Raw genomic sequence first — 22,125 nt, 5'->3', positions numbered from 1 at the left:
TTCTTCCTCTCTGTTTCTCCTTCCCCAGATATCAGCCTCTCCCGCTCCCCAGTTCCGCTCCCCCACTGCCCGAGCCCACAAGTCTTCCTTACCTCGAGCATCCCTTGCTCGCTCTCTTCTCTCTTCACACACACACACACACCCCGCCTTCTCCCCTCCCTCTCCCACCCCGCCCCCGCCCCCGCCGCTAGACGCCGCCGCGGCCGGCTCACGCACGCGGTAAACTTTTGACCCTCCAACTTTGCGACCCCTCTGGCAATAACGCTGGCCTCACCGCCCAGGGTCTCATTCTGCTGCGCCGGCTGCAGAAACCCAAGCGCAAAATGCCTTCCCTGCCCTTCCCCCCTCGCCCCCCTCGCCCCCGCCCCCCACAAGGGCCTTAGACCTGGGGAAGAGCAGTAGGTTTTTTTTTTAATTATTATTATTATGAAATAACTCCTCCTCGGAAAAAGATGCTGACTCCATTTCCGGCTTTTTAAAAACCACTTCCCGCATTTCCACCGGTCTCTCCTGTTAGGTTGCTTGGAAGAGCTTTTGATGACGCACCCCTCTCCATTCTTGTCCCCAAGAGTGGGGCCGCGGTTGCTGGGCGAGAGAACATATGGGAAGCCATAGAATGGGCTGACCTGGACAAGGGTGTTTCTGGGGTGAAGAGTGGAGAGAGCTTGGATCAAGTGTTCCTTGGGAGCGGAGGGGGCCACAGGCGCCAAAAGGCTGGAGAGAGAGCTCAGTATCCAGGCTATGCGAGGCCCAGCGGTCCCGGGGCCACCTTGCGCCGCCGCTCGCTGGCGCCTCGGAGGCTCCAGCCTGGCTGTGAACTTGGTCTAAGGCGGACTCTACTGGCAGCTCGGGGACGTTACAGCCTCTGCCTCTCGGCCAGCACAGCGGCCGCGGGGCAACCAGCGCTCTTTCGGTTTCCCTTGTTCCCAAATACAGCCTCCCAGGCCCCCACCTCTCACAGGGAAGGATTTCGTTTCTCCTGCTGTACGGTCACTTAGGGGTCGGAAAACAGAAAAGAGAGTGAGTTAGAGAGACATACTAGAGAGAAGGGGAGACTGGAACAAGAAATGTACTCCATCATGCCTCCAAGCCCCAAAGAGGAGACACTTCCACATGCTGAGACTTTCCCTCTTCTGCTCCCCTAAAAGCTTCTTTTCAGGCTGAGTCCTCTCCTTCCCACCTGGTCTGGGTCATCCCCTAGCTAGGCAAGCGGGACGGGTGCCTGCGAGGTAACTTTCCTCCCTAGATGCACTCATCCCTACTCCGCAGCGCTCCGAAGCCAGGGATTGTGGCAACCAAAGCCAGTTGCCTCGCTCAGAGGCCACAGCTCTGGCGGCTTAGCCCGAATCCACTCAGAGAGCAAGGCCAGAGCATGGCCATGCTGCCTGGGAGATGTTTCCAGGGAGGAGAAGCTAAGGGATGCTGCAAAGAGCACATTTTCCTCTCCAAGAGGAGATTTAGGGAGAAGAGACAGGGTAGACAGTGCCTAAAAACATAGGAGAAAGAAGGGAGAGAGAATAGGATTAAAACTTAGGAAGTGTTGCTATTCAGGGTCTGACAGGTCCAGGATTGCTGGGAAGTCCAGTTCTCTCCTGCCTCCTAAATCCCCTACTTCCTTTTGGAGCCCAAAATTTGGGTCTCAGTAAATTCGACAAAAGAAGGAAAAGTAGGCTTAAACCTGTGGGCCTGCCCCCAACGGGCAGGGAGGCAGAGGTGGCAGCGGTGGCCGGCGGCGCTTAATGTATACGGCAGGCTGAGGCTTAGAGCCCCAAGTAGGCTGGCGCTCCGGCCCCGTCTGCTGACCTCTGCGTGATCCCGGACTCTATGAATTATTGATGAGATATGAGCGTTGATTTCCCCTTTCAGGATGCAAACTCCATTATATTGTTAAAATGGCGATTTAATCGTTGAGAATAGCTTTCGTGTGGGTTTTTTCCCCCAACTCATTTGCGCCTCCTTCCTTTTCATTTAACTCTCTTAATTAAATCCTTTAACAGATTTTAATCACTTTTTGGAGGGAGGGGCAGGAGGAAGGGGAAGGCTATCACTACCACCAACAACAAACACTAAAAACAAGCTGGAAAACCATAAAAAGTTTCTACTTTGGGGAGTTGAAAGGAAGGTGGGGAGGAGGCATTAACCCTTCTAGAAAGGTCCTGCTGAGAACATCCAACCAGCAGAGGATCCATCCATCTGAGTGCTGGGGCAAACTCACTCTGACAAGGAAGTGTTGGGCCTTGGAGGTGTTTAAAGACGTGTGTGGAGTCAGACTGTGGAAGAGTAAGTCACACTAACCCTTGCTGAGAAGTTGAGGAACAAGGAACTTGGGGAAGACACATGTTTCTTGTGGGGATCGATTCTCCAATCTGGGCCCCAGGGGCGCCTCTTAGGGAGAAATGTCCATTCTCCTTAAGGGCCCCCATTTCTCCTCTCCCCCTCCCCAAACAGCTTGGTTTCCAGGCGGTGTCTGGGTTAATTAATATGGATGGGAAACAGTGCTCCAGCAATCGATAAATCCCGCTGTGGGCAGATCCTAGCCTCAAAATCTGATTACTCTGAGAAACTCCGAATATGGAGATGGTGACCAGTGGGCTCTCCCCTAAAAGAGGGGAGGGGTTCTTGCTAGCCCTGTCCTCCTTGGTTGGTGGGGTTGGGCCCCAAATTGAGAAGCCCATGCAGGCTACAGCCTTCTCTGCTCTGTCCTGGCAGGAGCTGAGTTTGGGGGATTGTGCTAAGCAGTGTGTTCTCTCCCTTGCTCTGAATCCTTGGCTTCCACCCCAGCAACCAGATTTCAAGGAAGCAGCCTGAGAGAGGAGCTTCCACTTGGATCCTGCCCCCCCCCCCCACTCTGCTCCCCTAACCCCGGTGAATACGTCTCACAGCCAGGGAAGAGTTAAGTGTCCCCGCTGCAGTTACGGAGAGGAAGCCGATGAAATATGGGCACTTGGAACTCCAGGCCTGGCTGGCTTTCCTGTTTACACTTCTTTATACTTCCTCCCACCCGGCGGCCTCAGAGAAACAAAACAAAAAACAAAACAAAAAACAAAACCAAAAAATAACCAAACGAAACCAAACAAAATTAAATTGTCCATTGAGTGGTGGTCAAGCTGGCCTCAGAGGGAAAAAGTGCAGTCTTACCCTCTAGCTGCTGGCTTCCTGCGCCCTGCCCCAGGTGAAGGGTCTGGAGGGATGGGCATAAGGGCTTTGGCCGGCCTGCACCTCAGAAGGCTGGGGCTTGGACTCAGCCAGAAAGGGGAATCTGATAGAGAAGGAGAGAAAGGAGCAGCTTTACCGCAGATTGTCTTGGGGAAGACAGGAGAAGAGGATGCCGGTCTGGGGCAGAGAGGGTTCCTTTGCACCAGAAACCATTTGGAAACTCTCATCCCCTCCCCCATTGCATCCTGGCTGCAGTTCAGGGGAGACATTGCCCAGAGAACTCGAAGTGGAGAACAGGAAAGCCCAGCTAGGGCGGCATCTTCTCCAGGCAGGATCGCTCAGAGCCGGAGAAGACCCTTCCAAGAATTGTGGCTTCTGCAGCGGAAGCCAGGGGCTGCTCTTTGCCATTCCGGAAAATCTGTCTAGATATGCCCAGCAGATGTCCCTGGGCTGCTGGCCCCACACACTGTTTATCAGACTTTGCAGAACTAATGTGGGAGGGGGCCAAAAAAATCTTCAGGGGCAAGCCTTGGGGGGGGTGGTCTGAGGTTTCTCAGAGAGAGTGGCAGCATTAGAGTGAGGCCAGGGGCACAACAGGACTGGGGTTTCCCTGGAGGCCCCAGGTCAGATTCTGCCCCCACTGCACTCTTCCTTTGCACCTCATTCAACCCATTTGCCTTGTCCAGAGAGGAAGCCTGCAGAAGTTGTACCTGCAAAATTGATTAGAATTATTTTAAATGGTGCTTGACATCCTTTGGGAGCTGACTAGAGTCTCCTTCCCAAGGGATACAAATACCCCATCATTCTTGGGGAGTTGTGTCTTCAAACCAAGGTGAGGACCCCAAGCTCTCTGTCCTCTTTGCACTCAAAGCCTGTGAAGGGTCTCCTGCAAGTCAGATCCCGGCAGGGATTGGACAGCTCAGGGAGCAGAGAGGAGATGGGGAGAGAGCACAGACTTTCTTTACTATGAAACAGAAGGCATCTTGTGACCCTCTCCTTGTTCCACAGATTAGAAGCCCCTTAAGGTGCCACATGTCCAGTTCCAGGGACAACGGGAGTTGGTGAACTGACTCTAGAGATGGTGAGCTGGCAAAAGTAGGAATGATATCATGGTTGACCCTCATATGTCTTAAAATTTGCTGAGGAAGATGCCTCTGGCTTTCAGAAGGAGGGTGACTTATCCTAAAAAAATAACGGACCTCCTGGGGTCAAATAATGAAATCCCTCTGGTTTGTGGTGCCACAAAAACGAAGGGGCCTTTAGGCTCTGAAAGGGAGAGAAGAAGAAAGGAGAAGAGAGGAAAGAGAGCACCTTTCCCATTTTCTCTCCCAGCTCCTAAATCCCCCCCTTTTTTCCAATCAGTTGGGGTCTGTGATCTTCAGCACATTTATTTTTAGAGGGCTTGCCAGGGATCTACTTAAACACCTAACACCTCAAGACAAAAAAGGAAGCTCTCCCCTTCTGCCTGCTCCTGGCCCGGAATTAGGTTTTGGATTTGAGGGAAATGCCCCCTCTGTCTGTTCCCCACTTGAGCCTCAGGACCCTACTTAGAGCCAAGCCGGAAGGTTGGCTTGGGACCAATAGGCTGAAGTTGGGTGCAAAGGTGCTGCACTCCCTGTCCCGGACAGCCCTGATGAGGTCATGGAGAAGAGAGGGTGTGTACCCCCTTTTCGTGGGGTTCAAAGATCTGAAAGCCAAAGAGTGCCCCAGCACAAGGCAGCCCACAGCAGCTGCTTTAGCCTTTCGGGTGCTTTTTCTCAGCTCAGATGGATCCAGATAAAAGTGCCCAGCAGCGCACCCCCTCACACCCCTGACAAATGAATGTCATAAAGTCTCTTTCCTGGGGGTGGAGAGATGTCTGTCTGAAGATATCTAGTAGTGAAGTGGCCCCCCACATGGGGGTCCTCCTTTCAGCAATACACACCCCTCCTTTTTGCCCCCTAAATTTCCAAGGTCACTGAAGGGACCCACACGAGCCTTTTCCCCACAAAGAGTCAGACGCCCCCGCAGATAAAACCAAGCACCCCCGACCTCAGAGGCCTTATCAAACTGAACTGAGTGCCCCCACTTCAGACACCCAACTTGTCAGAACTTGGTATAAAAAGCAGACTCAACTTGCCCCACTTATCACCCTACAGCCCTGCTGGAGGTAAGATTTCCTTCCCCCAATTCCCAGCCCCACAATCGCGAGGAGAAAAGCGAAAACTGGAAGCGACTTACTGCGGGAGAGCTGGGCCTGGGCTGCCGCCACCGCCTTCTGGGCTGGGAGAGCGCTCACCTACCTCTGCCCCCTTCCCCACCACGGCGAGCAGTTAAAGTGTCACTTAACATTCTGGAGAATGTGAAATATACCGCGCGGTGTCAACTCCCCAAAACCATAAAACTAACTTTATGGACCTCACGTGACTTTCTCGAGCCAGTGAGGGGTATCTGTCTGACTTCTCGGCGATTTTTACGATCTAACTTCAAGATAAAACCCCTATCCATTTGACATCTAAATGTCATAGCGACTTTTGGGATAGTTTGCTATGGACAAAGGGGGACAAAGTCAAGGGGTGAGGAGGAAGGAGGGCCCAGTAGAGCCTCCACAACCCTCGGCTGCCTCCTCACCAGTTCCCCCTCCCCCCAAGTCCTGTAAGAAGTTGGGCCAAGCTGGAAGGGATTGACCGGGTAAGTGTCCAGACTTGACTCTTGTGCGCAGGGTGGAGGCTGACTTGGACAGAGGAGGACTGGGCCCTGGCCCTGGGCCAGTCCAGCTGATGGGGGAACCAGGGGTTTTCTAGGATGCGCCCCAGCTCCTAGTTAAGAGGGGAGGTCAGTTGGACCCCTGGAGAGAGCAAGCCCTTAATAGGTGTAGAGAAGACTGAGGGTGAGAGGAAACCTTTGAAATCGAGCTGATTTTTTGTTTGTTTGTTTGGCCTTAGTGGGTGGTAGAACTGAATTGGGATTTGGACCAGGGGACAGCTAGCGGGGTTGGGCAGGCCTGTACCACTCCCAAAGGCCAGGAGCCTCCTACTCAGGACTTAGGCCCAAATTACTTTCCCTGAAGAGGTTTCCAGAGGCTTTTCTCGCCAGCTGGTGGAAGGCCACGGTAGAGTCCAGCTCAGCCTTTCCCCTGCCCCAGCCTCATGTGGGGTTTCAGGGCCTCTCAGTCCCCCAGGCATGAAAGCCTGTCCCCTGGCCCAAGCACCGCTGACCAGGCAGGGACTTAGGTGGCTGAGAGTAGCTGCTGATGAGCATCCTGCTTTCCCTTCCCTGTACCCCAGATCTATCAAAAATGGTCTAGGGTGTGCCCAGTGATGGGAGAGACAGGCCACCAGAGAAAAGACAAGTGGAAGGGCAATGGAATAGGGGAAACATTTATTTGACTTCAAGGAAAGCTACAAACAAATACCAAAAGCGAATCACTGAGACAGGCCCGGCAAAGACAGATTTCACACGGAGCACAGCATCCACTTGCTCACTACAAATGGTCTCAGAAGCGAAATGGGTGGGGAGGAGGGGATGGGTCTGACCCAGACTATCCCCATATTTACAAGCTTTGGGCCCTCTATCCCAGACCCATCGATTCACAGAGAAATACACAAGACATTTTACACTGAGGATTATTTTTGTTTCCGGGTGCTCCCAGACCAGGCCTTGCAGGGCCTACCCAGGCGGCAGGAACTTCAATCTCACTATTTACCTTCCCTCTTCTCAACATCACTCCTTTGGTCCTCCCTGGCCCCCTTTCACCCCAGGACCAAGCCACTGGGAGACTTGGGCCTAGGAGTGGGGAGGGAGGAGGAAGAGGATGGTGGAAAGAGACACAGTCATGGACTGCTTCTCTGGAGGCCAGCTCAGCTGGGCCCCGGTGCTGCGGTATTACCCCACCTCAACTGCCGCCCCTTTTAGAGAAGTTTCAAGCTGAAACTCAAAATACTGCGATCATCTTTTTATAAATAAGTTAGAAGAACACAGATGGGGAGGGGAAAGTTCACATTAAACATGCGAGTTTCATTTTTTTCCTGGGGAAAGGAGTGCAACCACAGACACGAACATTCAGAAACACTGGCAGATTTGGGGTGAGCGGAGGGGAGTGGGGACCATAGAGGGAAAATAATAATTATCATTATTATTCACAATAATAAGATTAACCAGTCCAGGAGAGAGGGAGCCACAGGAAGACCTAAGACCAAACGAAAAATCGTAACACAGGGCCCGGGCGAGGCAGGCTCGTGGGAACCGGTCCCCAGCGGGCGGCGGCAGCGCGGGGAGGCTTGGAGGGGCCGGGGCTGGGGGCGGCACGGGCTCTTGGGCTGCCCAGGGCTCCTCCCGGCGGGCTCAGGGCTGGAAGGCGCTGCCGGCTGTAGCCAGGCTCATACTTTTCAGTTTGTTGTCTTTCTTCCACTTCATGCGCCGGTTCTGGAACCAGATCTTGATCTGGCGCTCGGACAGGCAGAGCGCGTGGGCGATCTCGATGCGCCGCCGCCGCGTCAGGTAGCGGTTGAAGTGGAACTCCTTCTCCAGCTCTAGGGTCTGGTAGCGGGTATACGCGGTCCGGGCTCTTTTCCCGTCCGGCCCGGTCATATCTGGAGCAGACGGAGCAGAGCCGCGAGGCAACGTTATTCCGGTTAAGGGAGGGGGCACTGGGTGGGAGGGGGGCGTGGAGCGGGACCCAGGCGTCCCCGGCACCCAGCTCACCGCAGCTCCAATCCTCCCCACTCCAGACGCCCGAATCCGAGCTCGCTCTCTGCACCCCCTTCCCTGCAGCCCCCACTTCTGCCGGCAGCGAATGCGCCCGGCTTTGTCTCTTGCTCCTTCCTTGTGCCTCACCCTTCGCTGGGCTCAGGCGGCCGCTCACCCCGGGAGGGAGGAGAGCGGTTGCACTTTTGCCCTGGAAAGCTCGTTTTGCTGCTCGCCCCTCCTCTGCTAGAAGCAGTCTCAACATTTCGGGGGGCAAGCAGAACCCTTCCCCACGTTACTTAAACCCCATCCTTCATCCTAAAGCTAGTGTAGCTGGGCGAATAAAACCTAAGGCGAATCTGGGAACAAATTATTAAAAAATACTCCTCCCCAACCCCCCAGCTAAAGACCTTCTTTGGCTCTATCCCCCGAGCTGTGAGGACCCTCTTAGAGACTTCTCCCCCTCTGGAAAAAAATAAATCTATATTTGAGGAAAAGCCAAGCTCTCCTCGCTAACCTCCCCCTCCCCAAACGCGGAGAAGGAAAGCCAAGAAGACAAAAAAAGGGAGCGAGAATTACCATGGCTGATGTGAAGCTTCCTCATCCAGGGGAATATCTGCGGAGTCTGCCCCTCGGGCGCGGCTGTGGAGGTGGCCATGGGCTCTGGCTGCGCCCGAGCTAGGCTCGGGCTGCTTAGCTGGCTCGCCGCTTCCTCAGGCTCCGAGGACGCGCTGGCCTCATCTATTTCGGTGAAATTGGCGCTGGAGCTGGCCTGGGTCGCCTGGTCGGAGGGGGACGAAGCAGAGGGCTTGGCGCCGTGGCTGTCGCCGTTGGTGCAGGGCAGGGACTCGGGCGAGGACAGGGAGCAGCTCGACGCCGCTTGCCTGAAGCGGGGCTCCTGGGCGGGCGCAGGGAAGGCGCGCGAGCTCTCGCCCACCGCCCCAAAGTGGCTGGAGGAGGCCGAGGAGCGGTTGACGCTGAGGTCCATCCCATTGTAATTGTAGCCGTAAGAGCCGGTGTGCATGGCAGCGGGATCCCTGTAAGAGCCGCTCAGAGAGCTGCCACTGCCATAATTTAGCAACTGATAGTCCGGGCCATTTGGATAACGCCCCGAGAAGGAGTTTACAAAGTACGAGCTCATTTGGGTGATTTTGGAGGGCTTGATTTGTGGATCGTGGTCGTTATAACCCTGTGCTTCACGATTTATGATGTATTAATGAATTATAGCGATGCACTGTACTTCGTTTTGCTATGTATGCGGCCAAATATGGGGGGGGGGTTGGAAGGGGGATGGGGGGGCGTTAGGGAATCACGTGCTTTTGTTGACCAGTCGTAAATTCTCGCTGATGACCTCAAGAGGTAATTCATGCTCTATGGTTACAAATAATGACGATCCGAGAATCGTTAGGGCCGATTCAATGCGAGCCTCGGAGAGAGGGGGAAAAAGGAGAAGGGGGAGAAACGGAGAAGGTTGACGGCGGCCTCTGAGCAGAGCGCGCCACCTCCCGGCGAACGGCGGGAGCGCGGGCCGCAGACCGCCATGGCGGCGACGGCGACCTCCCTGCTGTCTCTGTGCTATCGCTCGGCTAAAAAGAAATCCGGCCTAGGCTCACCCGCAGGGTTGAATCTTTTAGAGGAAAGACCCGATTGAGCCTTTACCCACTTATATGGAAGTGGAATTCGTCTCTCTGTGTCCTTCTCCCTGTCATTATTATTATTATTACTATTATTATTTTAACTCTGGATAAGATGATCAAAGATTGAGTTGCTCTTCCTTTACTGGGGCTTTGCAAATCTCAAAGTTGGGGGCGGAAATGAGAGGGAGGTTGGAAGATGTGTGAAAAACAATTATTGCAACTGGTTTCCTTGTGAGCTTGGCCTGGCCTGCTTCCTGACCCTGCTGCAATGGCCAGTCCACAGCATCCAGACTGAGCCGGCAGGGCTAAGCCAAGGGTTTGAAGGAAAAGCTTTCACTTCTCCTAATCCTCTTAGAAGTCTGGAATCCTCTTCCTGACTTCCTCCCCATCCTTAGCCTACAACGGAGGGGTGGCAGAGCATGACAGGGACCCCAGAAGACAAGCCCAGCTGGTGCTAAGTGGCCTCATTGTGAGAAAAACCGCAAGGTCTACAGCGTCGGGGATTGGGGTCTGGGTGTAAATGTGGCTCTCAGAGTTCGGGATCAAGGTAGAAACCTTTAACCTCCTCACCAGATGCCTGCTATTGCCTTGGGAAGCTCCACTCAAGGTCCCATTCTGGTGGCTGGGTAGTTTCAGAATTTGTCGAGAGGCCCACTCCTTCCCCAGAAAGGGGTTCTGAGGACCGGCAGTGCCTTCCTGAGCACTCTGGGCAGCCAGAGACCGCCACAGCTGGGCCCCTTCTGCCAGGCGGCTATTTTCTTTAAAAATAAAAAAGAGAGCGAGAAGGAGGAAGAAAGGAAAACAGTCTCTGCAGCTTGCTGCCTGGGTGAGGGGTGGGGTGGGGATAGAATAGGTCGGTTTTGGTTGATGGGATGAGACCGAACTGCCCCATCACCTGGCCTCCCGCCCTCAGGTCTCCAAAGAGCAAGAGAAAATCTTGTCCTTTACCCCGTGCCTGCCGATGGCTTCACATTCCCCTACTTGTCACTGAGCTACTACTTGAGACAGGAAGGGATGCCTGGAGCCTTTAGCTGCTGGCGGAGAGATAAATACCCAGTGGCCCCAATTTAGTCTCCAGAGCCACAGGCCAGGAGCAGAGGGCCAAGGCCGGCGGAGATCAGGCCATGTGGGCAGGCCAAAGACGGCGGGCCTCAGCGATCATGCGGACAGAACAGTGCTGCCGAGGCGCAAGACTCGCCTGGCTCGGTCTCTGCAGGAGCTCCTGGCTAAGGGACCTCGGTGGTGGTCCTCGTGCCACGGACAAACGAGGAAATGCTAGAGAATGAGTCCCCCAAGTCTGCACCAGGAGAGGCCGTTGTGAGCCTCAGTACTGGCGGGCGCGGTGCTGGAGCCTGGGCGGGACCGCTGCAGCCTTTATCTCAACTGTAACTTCCGAGTCTCGTGTCCGGCCCGCTGGGGCCGACCAGGGCTCCTGCCTTTGCTGCTGAGTTTCCGGCACGGGGACGCAGGGGTGGCGGTGGGGGTGGGGGAGTGGCAGGGGAGGAGCAGAGGTGACTAAGCGGCGAGTTTTTACATCTTTATTATTATTATTATTATTATCATTATTAATAATATTAATATTATTACCGAAGTATTTCACGTCCAGAACTAAGACAAGACTACAAACACAACACATAGAAAATTAATAAAATAGAACTTTGTTTTCTTCTGAGGCTCCTCTTCTTACTTCTAGGTAGTATGTGCTCCTTCCAGTGGCTTTGGGGAGGGGATGGGAGAGGTCTGGGGTCAGGGAGTCTTCGAGCCCCCCCGCTGAGGGAACTGCGAATCTACCATTGAACCGTGCACCGGGGACATGGAAGAAATGAGACGCGACACGGACAAGAGCATTCTGCTCTGCTTCCAGGAAACATCAAGTGAGTCTGGTCCTCAGTTCTCACTGGGGGAGCCTGTTCGGGCTGAGGCGGTTCCGCAGGGATGGAGGGGGCGCTGGGGTGCTGGGTGGGCTCAGGCAGCACGGCCTCCCAGCACCCAGCGACAGATCTGCGGGCGGGGGTCCGGGAGAGCGCTGGGCCCCGCCTGTTGGGCTCAGGAGAGCAATTCCCCAGGCTCCCCCGCCCGCAGAGCCTTCTCGAGGCTCTCGGATGCCCTCGGCTCCCCAGAGGCCTCTCCCTTTGCGTCCCCCACAACCACCACCCTTTCAGCGCCTTCATTCGGCTGGCTTTTCTTCTTCCTCCTCGGCACTGAGCTGAGACGCGCTGAGCAGTTTGCTCTCCTTTTTCCACTTCATGCGCCGGTTCTGGAACCAGATCTTGATCTGCCGCTCGGTCAGGCATAGGGCGTGCGCGATCTCGATGCGCCGCCGCCGCGTCAGGTAGCGATTGTAGTGAAACTCCTTCTCCAGCTCCAGCGTCTGGTAGCGTGTGTAGGTCTGGCGGCCGCGCCGGCCGCTGGGCCCAAAGGAGGAACCTGTTACGCAGAAAGGAGATGCTGAGGCCTGGGGTCACCAGGGCCAGAGCCCCCTCCCCCACTCGACCCTCAAACGTGGACTGTAGCCTGTCCCGGGATGCCCTCCACTCTCCCTGTTCCCTGTTCTCCGCAGCCCCCTTCCTCACTCCTCCAGCGCCCCCTCCAGATTCCCTCGGGGTCTCCTAGGCTAATGCCTTCTGTCTAGATTCTTGGTGGGGGATGGGAGGAACAGTTTTAAATCCCACCCGAGCCTAGGGGGAGGGGCTGGGGAAGCACTGGCCAGGTGTGTCTCTTCCTAGCCGCATCTTTTCCTTCCATTCATCTGGCTCCCCCACCACCTTGTGATAGATTCCGGCCCTTAATCCGTAATGACGTGGATCGATCCACAGTCGGCATTAACGGCTCCTCACTTTCGTGTCCCGCTAATGGACATCAATTTGGGACTTAAGGCCGACAAATAATCCAACCTGAGACCCAGGAGCCTGCTTCTCCCTCTCTCCGCCTCTGCTCGCTTCCTCTGTTTCTTCCCTTTATTCTCCGTCCTCTGACTACAACCCCTTTCCTGGTGCCTCATCTTTCCTCAGCCCCTGACCCCCAGGGAAACCTAGTCCGGGACAGACACAACTCTCTCTCGCCAGTGTCACGCCGCTCCCCTTCCCATGACGCACTCCGTTTTCAATGAACAGTCTTTGGGTGGGGACCCGACTAGAGCTGAGGGCGCCAAGGAAAGCCCCCATTGACTGCGAGGAGGGGGTCCTGCCCATCTCCATGACCCAGAATCCCAGCTGCGGCCTGGCGCTCCGAGAGAACCCACTCGCTCCCCCTGGCTCCGAGTGCATCTGGGACTTTGCAAACTTTGCAACTCCTGAGGACGGGAGAGAAGCGCGGGAGACCCGGTGCAGGCGCCCAATCGTCCCTTAGCTCCAATCGAGACACCAACCCAGCACCCTGTGGGAGAATGGGGGCGGGGGGGTGTTCCCTAGTTCTGTCTCCGGGAGGGGGGCCCGCAGAGGTCAAGGCGGCCGCAGCAAGGCTCACTCACTGTTGCACGAATTCATCCGCTGCATCCAGGGGTAGACAGGGGTGGAGCACTTCTGCTCCTCCGCCTCGCCGAACACGCTCTTGTCCTGCGCGCAGTCGGACTTCCGCGGCTCGGGGTGGAACGGGGGCGGCTCGTCGGCGCCCGAGAGCGCGCAGGCCGACTCCTTCTCTCGGTAGAAGGCCGGCGCCGGCCCGTAGTCGCAGGGCGCCGCTCGGCCGTAGCCGCCGCCGGCCGGCGGGTAATAGGAAGAGGCGGCAAAGCCCTTGTCCTGGCCGGGCCCGGGCCCGTAGGGCGCGGGGTAGTGCCTCAGCGGGTCCGCATAGCCCGACGAGTAGAGCGGGAGCTGGCCCAGGAAGGACTCCTGCCCGCTGGCCAGAGTGACGGGGAAGGTGGAGTTCACGAAATAGGAACTCATTGGGAGGGGAGGCGCGCACGGCCGCTGCTGCTCCGCCGGGTTTATGATTTGTTGTGTTTTATAGTCCGAGCGCCGCGCCTATTAGTAGTATATCTGAGATTGGGTTTTAGCTGAGGGGGGATGGCGAGGTGCCAGTGAGGGCCAGAAGGAAATACAACCATCTGATCCAACACTGACCAATGGCAGAGGCAGGAATTGTCAAATAGCACCCAGGAGGAGCGCAGCCCGGGCGAGGGACCCGCGCACAAACCTATCAACCTTTTCCCCCCCTCCTTCTTCTCCTTCTGCTTTCTCTCTCTCCCCAACAGCACAACGCTTCCCCTTCCACCTACGTAGGATCTGCGAAAGAGGCGTCTTGCGAAAGGAGGGAGCATTTGGATTGAGACCACCCCATCCCCCAGTGATTAAATATATCCCTCCCCTCCCCATGCAGGATAGGGAAAAGTTAATTGTGTTTTCAGAAAAGTTAACCCCTGCGTTGCTTGAGCCCCTTCCCTCTAGGGAAGGTGGATAAATATATCCGAATCTCGAACCTCAATCTCCTTAGGAAGGAACTAAAGGAGAAGGCTTGTTTCTCGGGTTTTGTGTTGATAGAGGAGAGATGAGTTCTCCGTTGATTAGCATCGTTTTCAGAAAGAGACGCGAAGAAGATGAAACCCTCTCCAAGGGTTTTGAAAACCGTTTTTCCTGTTTCTCAGATCTACTGTGTCTCCTCCAAGCCTGGGTTTATTATTTCTGCTTCTCCACAACTCTTAAGGTCTGAGGGGCAGGCCAGAGTCTGCAGCCCAGAAGACCCAGAAGGCTGAGAATTGGGAGGAGGGTCTGAGCCCAAGCTTCTCTCACTAGCTGTGCGGCTAGGCCAGGAGCTTCTGGGAAGGCTACGGCCACTGCTGCACAAGACATCTTACCTGGTTCTAGTATGTACTGCTTGGTCTTGGCACAGGAAGGGGGCACTGGGAAGAGGGACTAGTCCTCTCTTCACTTGGGGATAGGGAGAGGAGGGGGAGGGACATCCCCCAGCCTAGGTTTGTCTGATCCCTATCTTGCCTGCAACCCTCACTCCATCCCACCTCCTTCCCCAAAAGACATTAGAATACCCTGGGTGACAGGGTCTTAGGAATCAAAGATGTTTCAGTAAGTCTGGGTACAGGGAAGAAATTTTTCCCTCTCCAGTTCTAGGTCCTCAAACCCTCCTGATATAGGAGGCAATCAGAGACCACAGGGAAGAGAGGGGGCCCTCACTCCTTTTCAGGTCTCTCTAGAGCTGGCAGTTCTTTTTAAAATTAATTCTTTCTCAAGACTTGAGTTTTGTTCAGTTTTATGGGGGGCGGGGCTCCTGAGGTCTCAGTAGGCAGCTTACAACGTATCATTCTGCATCCCCTCTCCAGATACTTGCCACCCTTCTGTATGTCTCTCAGCATCTCTGCAACCCCTCCTATATCTCGTGTTTGTATCACCAGCTTGCTGTCTACAAGCTTTGGTGCAAGAGAGGGTGTGCATCTCCGACATTCTCTTTCTCCTTCATCTAAGGAAAATGAGCATTAGAGCCAGGCTGGAAGCCTGAATCACGGTGTGGTTTTAACATTATAATGTGCACATGGAGGCCAGGCAGTAAAGGGTGACAACCTTTGGACCTGGGACAAAGAAAAGGCCAGGGTGTGGGACAAAATCTGATGATGAAAGGGCTAGGCTGACCCTCCTCTGATTGTTCTTTGGGCTTCTTTTTGTGGGCCAATTCTGCCCACTGAAGATGGCACAAGACACTAGGAAGTGGTAGAGGGCTGAGGTTGGTGACCAAGGGTGGGAACTTGGTTGCTTGCAAAATGGCTTACAAAGCTCCCTGAGCTTAGGACAACTTCTGGGCTGTACCTTCATGGCTAAGTGGCTATTCCTGGTTGCCCCATCAACTACTTCCTACCCTGACTCTATCGGGATTTTGTCAAGATTTAAGAAAATAAACTCAAGCTTCCTAATAATGGAGAGTCACAAGTGTTCCAATCTAGCTGTGATTAGGCCCACTCCTAGAGAGGAACAGGAAACTTTTGGGCAGGAGGAGCAAGGTGGGGAGAGAGCCTTGTGTATCTCCCTCCTCCTTGCCACTGAGGCCGGGCCTTAGGCCTCAGCCCACCCTGCCTCCTCTCTGGCTGTAATGTCTTTATACTAAGACTGAAAGGTGTGGGCTTTCCTGTGAAGCCTGGATGACACAAGATCCAATGAGGGAGGGAGATTTTCCCTGTGACAGAAGCATGAAATAATCTCCTTATCCTTAGAGCCATACCCCCAAATTAACCTCACCTCTGCAGGTTGCCTGTCATGAGATGGAGCCGCAAAAGCAGGGCCTGGGCGCCTGGAGTCCAGCATGAAAGGAAATAGCGCCTCATCGCTCTTATCTAAGCCCAGAGGTATTTATGAGCGTTTATTCGTCTGATCCGTTTGTTTGGGAGAAAGAGCAGGCAGGCAGGGCTGAGCCAGAGGCCGCCTGGTTTCTGGAGCCAGATCTCTAAGAATCTGTCTGTGGTTCGATCCACTGCCATTGTCGATCTGTCTTCAAGGGGAAATATGTAAATACACAGCAGGCGCAGCCACCAGCTGGTTCGGGGATTCTCTCCCTGCTCAAGGAGAAAGTGTGTATATGGAGAGGTGGATATAAATATGTACCAAGTCTGGAGTACGCACAGGAGGATTGTCTAGAAACCCCATAGGCAGGATTTATAATTGTAATTTTCTGAGCTGTGAATCTGTGGTCTTGTGGAGGTACACACATTGCAGCTCCCAGGGAAATGTCTAAGTTGTGTTCAGCTTGGGAGTAAAAGTCTCCTTTACTGGTAACCTCAGGGAGGGTATTTGCCAGTAGGTATGTGTAGGGGAGAGGGGATTGAGACATTGTCCAGGCTTTGTATTTCCTCTCATCTGCCATGCTCCCACCCCACACCCAGCTCTTTGGACTGTGGACACCTTCCCCCACCCCACTCTCAACCCTGGCTGGGGTGGGGTGAATTAAAACATCTCAACCTAGTTCTTCCCCTGAATTCTGTGTGTTTCTCTGGGTTTGGGGAACATTAATGTTCCCAGAGGAGCAGTGTGGCCACTCCCAACCTTTGAGAGCTGTTTAGTAGGGACATTGCCTTAAAATCGGCTGGTCCAACTCGCGGTACAAAAGCATCATTTCCATTATGCAAATGAACGACATCGTCTCTGTTCCGGGAAGCAGTGGCGCTCTGTTCCCTCTCCCTGGGTCCACCGGCACCAGCACCATAAGAGCTCTGAAGTGTTTCATCCCTCTGTACCAGCCGCCTTCCCCTCCCTACCTGTCCTTCGCTTGCCTTCAAGAAAAAACCTCCGAGGGGCCCAAGGCTTTTCAGGCGTGCTCCCCTGGGGCCTCTCGCAGTGGGCCCGGCCTTCTAGCCGCCAGAAAATCATTCTCTGCTGAAAAGCTGAAAGGACTGCTCCTACTGCCCAGACTCTCAGGGCACCGAAGCCTGGAGGGGTCGCAGCCCCCGCATTTGCTCCCAGTACCGCTGGGCCCCTCGGCCTCGGCAGCTCCTCCAACTCCGAGCCAGACCCTAGTAACACCTCGGCCTGCCTGGCACCGCAGGCAATTTCCTGGATCCCCCGCCCAGGAACTGGGGCCACAGCACCTTGAAAGGAGCGACCAGAGCTTCCTCCTGCGGCTTGAAAGCCCGAGCTAATCAGTAACCCGTGAGACAGGGGCCAATATTCAAAGGCAGCGGCAGCGGCGCGTACCCCCGCCCTCGCCACCCCCTTCTGGGAAAGCAGTCAGCTTAAGCGGGTGTGAGGGGTCCGGCAGGAACGGAAATTACAATGGTTTGGTTCCTTAATGATTGATCCCCACTCCCACTCCCCGTTTTTTCCCCAAAGCATTATCTGTGTCGATTTCGCCTGAAACGATCGGGAATGGGGAAGGGGACTCACACTCACTTGCTTACACCATAGTTTCCCGAAAACTCAGCTCAATTCCTTCACCACAGACTCACCGGCCAAGAAACTGGCAAGACCCACTAGCCAACACGGAGAACACAGACCCGGTTTGTCTTTTGACAACCAAGTGGAACTGCCGGGTTCGGCGCCTCCCCTGCTGGCCCCCTCCCTTGGCGGAAAAGAAAACCAAATAAACCTTGAGCAGTCTTGGCCTGGTATCTCCCTAGCGGCCCTGGTGATCCCCTCTTGCGCTTTGATGGGGTAGAGGGGAGAGGGCTCTCGATTCTGATTTCCCCTCAACCCTTTGATTCAGGGCCCCCTGCCTGCCCGCGGGATGCAGCATTAGTCCTTTTAAAATATACCCTAGAAAAAGCCGCTTCCCCCAGCCAGCCGCTAGGTTTGGCTCTGGGATGCGGCTGCCAAGGGGGAGAGAACATTTGTTCTTGAATCCACACGCGGGCAGGCGAGAACCAAGATCCAGCAGAAAGCAACAATCTGGGCCGAAGCCCCCAGAATCCCGCCGAACCCGAGCGGCGGGGGCTCCGGGTTCAGGCAGTGTCGCGGGGCTTGCGGCGCCAAAGCCGCATGTCTCCAAACGGACGGTAGATGGCAGCAAACCGCATAATTTGGGTCAGAGCAAACTGTCAAAGGGATGATTTATGCCCCGCCAAGACTACAGGAGAAAAAGACCTTTAGTCTGGGTGGGTTTGCGAAATTTTTCGTTTTGAGAATAGGCTCTGAGTGCCGTGGGTGCTGACCGAGAACTTCTCTCGATACACAGCCGAGGGGACCCTTCAGGCACCCATTCCGGGCCTGCTTCGAGGGCAGCTACCTGTGCCTCCAGGGGCCCCCCTTCCACGCCACAAGTGGCTGCGTCTCTCTCTTCCCAGCTCAAGACTGAAACGTCCAGGATCCCTCTACACACGCCCAGACCCCACAATCCCTAGGCAGACAGAGGCCCGAGGCTGAATGCTCTGCATCTGGTCTTTAAAAAGAGAAAAGCAATCACCTATTCCTTCAAACCAAACTAAATCACAGTCTCTCCTGCCCTTGGCGCCCAAATACACTTATCTCTAGACTCACAGCTTCCCCAGAAGCCCTCTCACTCTATTTTTAAGTCCTCACCTAGCAGCTTACACCTTCTTCCACCCCACCAGCTACTTTAGGAATCTCAGCCTCCAGCCCAAAGGTTCTTCTCCCCCACCCCCCAGGAGGCCTGGCTGGGGAATGAATCAGGCGCCGAAGGGACAGGACTAGGTGTCTGAGCTCAGTGCCAGGCAGCTTTTCAGTCTGGATACATTCAGGTCCCCTAATGGGATTTTCTTTTAATTGTTTTTTCTCTCTTTTTTATTTACAAGCCTAAAACAACAACATGCTAAACAGCTCCTTCACAATCACCACATTTAGATCCAGGAAAGTTTGAAATGTTTCCATATCAGATGCACACTTTTCTCCTGCACCGAAATCCACACACCTCATACCAATAGACACAAGTATTAGAATCAATATTGCACAGAAACCAACACGCTGTAACCTACCGCATTAAAAACCACAAAATTGTCTCCCTGCAGAGCGAGGCTCCCTCCTGTGGGAGTGGCGAAAGACCTGGCATTCTCAGGAAGGCTTCCTGGGGGGCTCTCCTTTTATTTGGGTGCCTCCACCCACAGCCCTTTAATTTCAGAAATGTCTCCGAAGGGAGATAATGAGTATTTCTCTGTGAATTGTTCTTTCTGTGTCTCTCTAGCCACCTCCTCACCCTCGCTGGCCTCTGCGGAGATTCCAGGCCCTCCAGAGACCAGGACGTCCCTTAGCGCCACCGCCCCTCGTGCCAACGCTGCCGGGAAACCACTGATACGATACTGGAAACTCGCACCGGGCAAGAGAGCTGCATGGGGGCAATTGGGGGAGGCCGGAACAAGGGAGGGGTGGTGGGAGGGGGAGGGGGCACAAGCCCACAGAGGCCATAGCAACCGGATTCTACCAGCGCCCCAAAGCTCAGACACCCCATCCTCTCTTTCTCAGCCCCCTGGCTTAAACCTCTCCTCCCAGCTTAAAAAGGCGATTTAGAGCTCGCCTCCGTGGCCCCTTTCGGTTCCTCCTCCCGTCTTCCCTGCCTTGCTCCCCCTCCTGGAAGCACCAAATTTCCTGGGAAGCCTCTCCCTGCAGCGCCCAGAGGTGGGGTTCAGCCCCGTCTTGGGGGTGGGGAGGAGAGAGACAAACCTAAGCCCCACCCCCTACAAAATCGAAGCAAAAATATAAGAAGAGAATTGTAGAATATCCCTTACCTTTGCAGACCTTGGGGTTTCTTTCCTCCGATTGAAAGAGGTGGGGAGAAAGAGGAGGAGAAAAAAAAAAAAAAAGAGCGTTCGGTTTCTTCTTCATCTTCCAGATAATATTGTCCCAACCTGAGAGCCGTTGTTTCCCCTTCTCAGAGTTGAGAGAGAGGGTGTTTCGCTTTTCTGATATTTGCATAGAAAATGGAGTAAGTTCTGGCTTTGAAAAATGGTATCAGGCTGCAGTCCTGGGCAGATTGTCCATTTACCCTCCATGATGACTAAAATCCCAAATCAGCAAGCAAATTAAGTTAGAAATTAAAATTATTTTTGGTTCTCTCTTTTGTGTAATTCCCACCCCTCCTTCTCTCTCTCTCTCTCACTCCCTCTCTCTCTCTTCTTTCCTCTCCCCCTGTCTTTTCCTCTCTCTCTCTTGCTTTATCGAGCTGATACTGAAGTATAAAAATATCAAGAGGCTGGAGCCCTGAAGGACGACAGTGCTCCGACCTAGGTGTGGTGTCCAAAAGAATGCTGCATTATAACCACCAGGGAAATGATAAAAAGTTCATGTTCACGATCGCCCGGCCACATGACCGGCGCTGGCCAATCGCTGGATTCAACCACTCATAAACTTCTATCACAAAGTTGTAAATTTTCATAAAACAACAAGGAATTTATTGCATTTCTTCATGGCTGCTCCACCAGCAACCCTTTTCTCAGTCGCCATCTTCTTTTCTTCTCCTTCTCGATTTTTGGGGAAACCCCAGTCTGAGGAGGGGTGAGATTTGGGGTGCAGGGAATCAGGCGGAGGAGCCACAAACATCCATCTGGGAAGGGGGGCTCTTTTTGGAACCTCTCTATTCTCACAGGAGCGCTGTCCTCCATTCTAGTAAAATTCACCCCAAAACCTCCACATAGGGACTGTTCTAAGGCAATTTGGGAGTGAATCTGGAGCAGCACCCAGTGTCCAGGGTTGCCACTTGTATTAGGGCAAAATGAAAGCCTCAGTGCCCCCTTTCCCCCCTGAACATCCCCTTCATTCCCAGTCTTATAAATGGTGGGCACCCCACCAGTGAGGCTTGTAGCATTGCGGGTGTAGGGGCTTTAGATCCCCTAGGGCCTAGTTTTTGCTCCGGGAAGAAAGGTGGCCCCAATGGAGGCCAAGGCGAACAGTCTAGCCACCAGATTGTCACCCCTGCACCTCAGAAATTGGAGGGTAAAGCCGGACCCTGGTCTCTCCCGCCCAAATGTCCATACACCCACGTTCTCAGGGATAACGCCCTGTGCTCTCTGGGGGGTGGGGTGGGGGTTCAGTGGTCATTGACGGGGGAAACTGCAGGTTTTGGAGCCTTTTACTTGCAAATTCAAATTAAGCATTCTCCTTAAACTCGCTCTCTTCCCCTTTTTTGTCTGGTCGCCTGTTCTTTAAATTTAAATAATTCAGGGTTTATAATCGAATAAAGACTAAAAATCAGCTCTGCAGGTCTAGCTGTAGGCGCCATCCTCCTGGTTTTTCTCCCTCGATCAAGGGGATGTTTTAGAGCAAAACAACGGCCACCAAAATTCACCCCGTGTTTCCCAAGTACCCTGAATACTCCCGTATTTTGAATTGGGCTACCAGTGCCCAAAAGCAGGAAAGGAAATAAGCTCCCCTCTTCCAAATGTTTTTCTTTTTTCTCTTTCTCTGTATTCCGGGGAAGATCCCAGGTTGCCGGCAGCGCGGACAGCGAGCGGAAAGGCGCGGAGGAAGCCGGCGCAGCCCTGCGCGGCCGGGCGGCCCGGCTGGGAGCGGCCGGGATGCGGCCGCAGCAGCCGGCTGACTCGCACCGCTCGGCCTCTCGCTCTCGGGGCTCATTTCCTTCCTTCCCCCCATTTCAAGTTTCACTTGGGTCGCTGTGTCAATTTAGGAGGAGATAAATTAAAATAAATGAAAGTAAAATAAATTGAAATAAAATTAGCGAATAGTTCTTGCGGAAAATGTTTGCCGGCTGAGCGAAAAGCCGGGAGCGCCTTGGCGTCGGAGGCCGGTGGCCGGGAGCTTTCTGCACGGCGGCCCGGCCTCTGCCCGACACCGCCCACCCGCCCTCACGAGAAGAGCAGCGGGAGTGGATTTGGGTGGTCACCTTCCCTTTCCTTCCGCTCTTCGTTCTCGCGGGGCCTAGCACTTTGGATTTCAGCTTGTATTTTTGTATTTGTGCCGAGCGGCACAGCCACAGCCTGGTGTGAAGGCCTGGTCGAGGAAGAGTTTGTGAACTGCCCGGGTGGTGGTGGTGGTGGGGTATTTGGTTTGGTTTGGTGTTGTGAGTATGTGTGACGGGGCATGTGGACTCAAGGACGTGTTTCCTTGGGGGCAAATGTGAGTCTGTGTGTTTATAAGCTAACGTGTGAGTGTACATTGGTATGTATAACATGTCTGTGAGTGTGAATGTGGGTTGACTCGTGAGTGGGAGCGAATGGTGAATACATGTGTTCTGGGCAGGAGTTGGGATATGTGAATGCCTGTGTAAATAAATACACGTATTATTTGTGAATATAAGAATATGGATGTTTGTGACTGTGACAATGTATATT

At 54.1% G+C, this 22,125-nt stretch overlaps 3 protein-coding genes across 3 annotated transcripts in view; all 3 read right to left on the bottom strand.

Moving 5' to 3' along the window:
- Window positions 1-5,394, bottom strand: part of HOXB3 (homeobox B3) — a 40,658-nt gene extending 35,264 nt beyond the window's left edge. Inside the window, exon 1 of the mRNA XM_032457829.1 lies at window positions 5,377-5,394. The gene's annotated coding sequence lies outside the window, so the exon portion shown is untranslated. The remainder of the gene's footprint in view (window positions 1-5,376) is intronic.
- A 1,107-nt stretch (window positions 5,395-6,501) lies between these two features.
- HOXB5 (homeobox B5) lies at window positions 6,502-9,068 on the bottom strand. The gene is made up of 2 exons (XM_032457832.1): window positions 8,401-9,068; window positions 6,502-7,727 (listed from the first exon to the last, which is right to left on the bottom strand). Exons 1-2 carry the CDS (start codon window positions 8,960-8,962, stop codon window positions 7,480-7,482), a joined length of 810 nt encoding a protein of 269 aa, XP_032313723.1. The 5' UTR covers window positions 8,963-9,068; the 3' UTR covers window positions 6,502-7,479.
- A 1,914-nt stretch (window positions 9,069-10,982) lies between these two features.
- On the bottom strand, window positions 10,983-19,560 carry HOXB6 (homeobox B6). The gene is made up of 2 exons (XM_032457840.1): window positions 12,928-19,560; window positions 10,983-11,885 (listed from the first exon to the last, which is right to left on the bottom strand). The coding sequence occupies exons 1-2, from the start codon at window positions 13,340-13,342 to the stop codon at window positions 11,626-11,628; spliced, it is 675 nt and encodes a 224-aa protein (XP_032313731.1). The 5' UTR covers window positions 13,343-19,560; the 3' UTR covers window positions 10,983-11,625.
- Between the last annotated feature and the right edge of the window lie 2,565 nt (window positions 19,561-22,125).

This window comes from Camelus ferus, chromosome 16 (genome assembly GCF_009834535.1).
Source record: "Camelus ferus isolate YT-003-E chromosome 16, BCGSAC_Cfer_1.0, whole genome shotgun sequence".
In the NCBI taxonomy this organism is placed as follows: domain Eukaryota; kingdom Metazoa; phylum Chordata; class Mammalia; order Artiodactyla; family Camelidae; genus Camelus; species Camelus ferus.
This window is presented reverse-complemented; position numbering and strand designations above follow the sequence as displayed.

What these genes read in the sequence shown, in the direction of transcription:
- HOXB5 (XM_032457832.1), bottom strand. Translation starts at nt 8,962, where the DNA reads ATGAGCTCGTACTTTGTAAACTCCTTCTCGGGGCGTTATCCAAATGGC. An exon ending in GAAGCTTCACATCAGCCATG is followed by an intron (nt 7,728 to 8,400) that starts GTAATTCTCGCT and finishes CGTCTGCTCCAG; the next exon opens with ATATGACCGGGCCGGACGGG.
- HOXB6 (XM_032457840.1), bottom strand. Translation starts at nt 13,342, where the DNA reads ATGAGTTCCTATTTCGTGAACTCCACCTTCCCCGTCACTCTGGCCAGC. An exon ending in GCGGATGAATTCGTGCAACA is followed by an intron (nt 11,886 to 12,927) that starts GTGAGTGAGCCT and finishes TCTGCGTAACAG; the next exon opens with GTTCCTCCTTTGGGCCCAGC.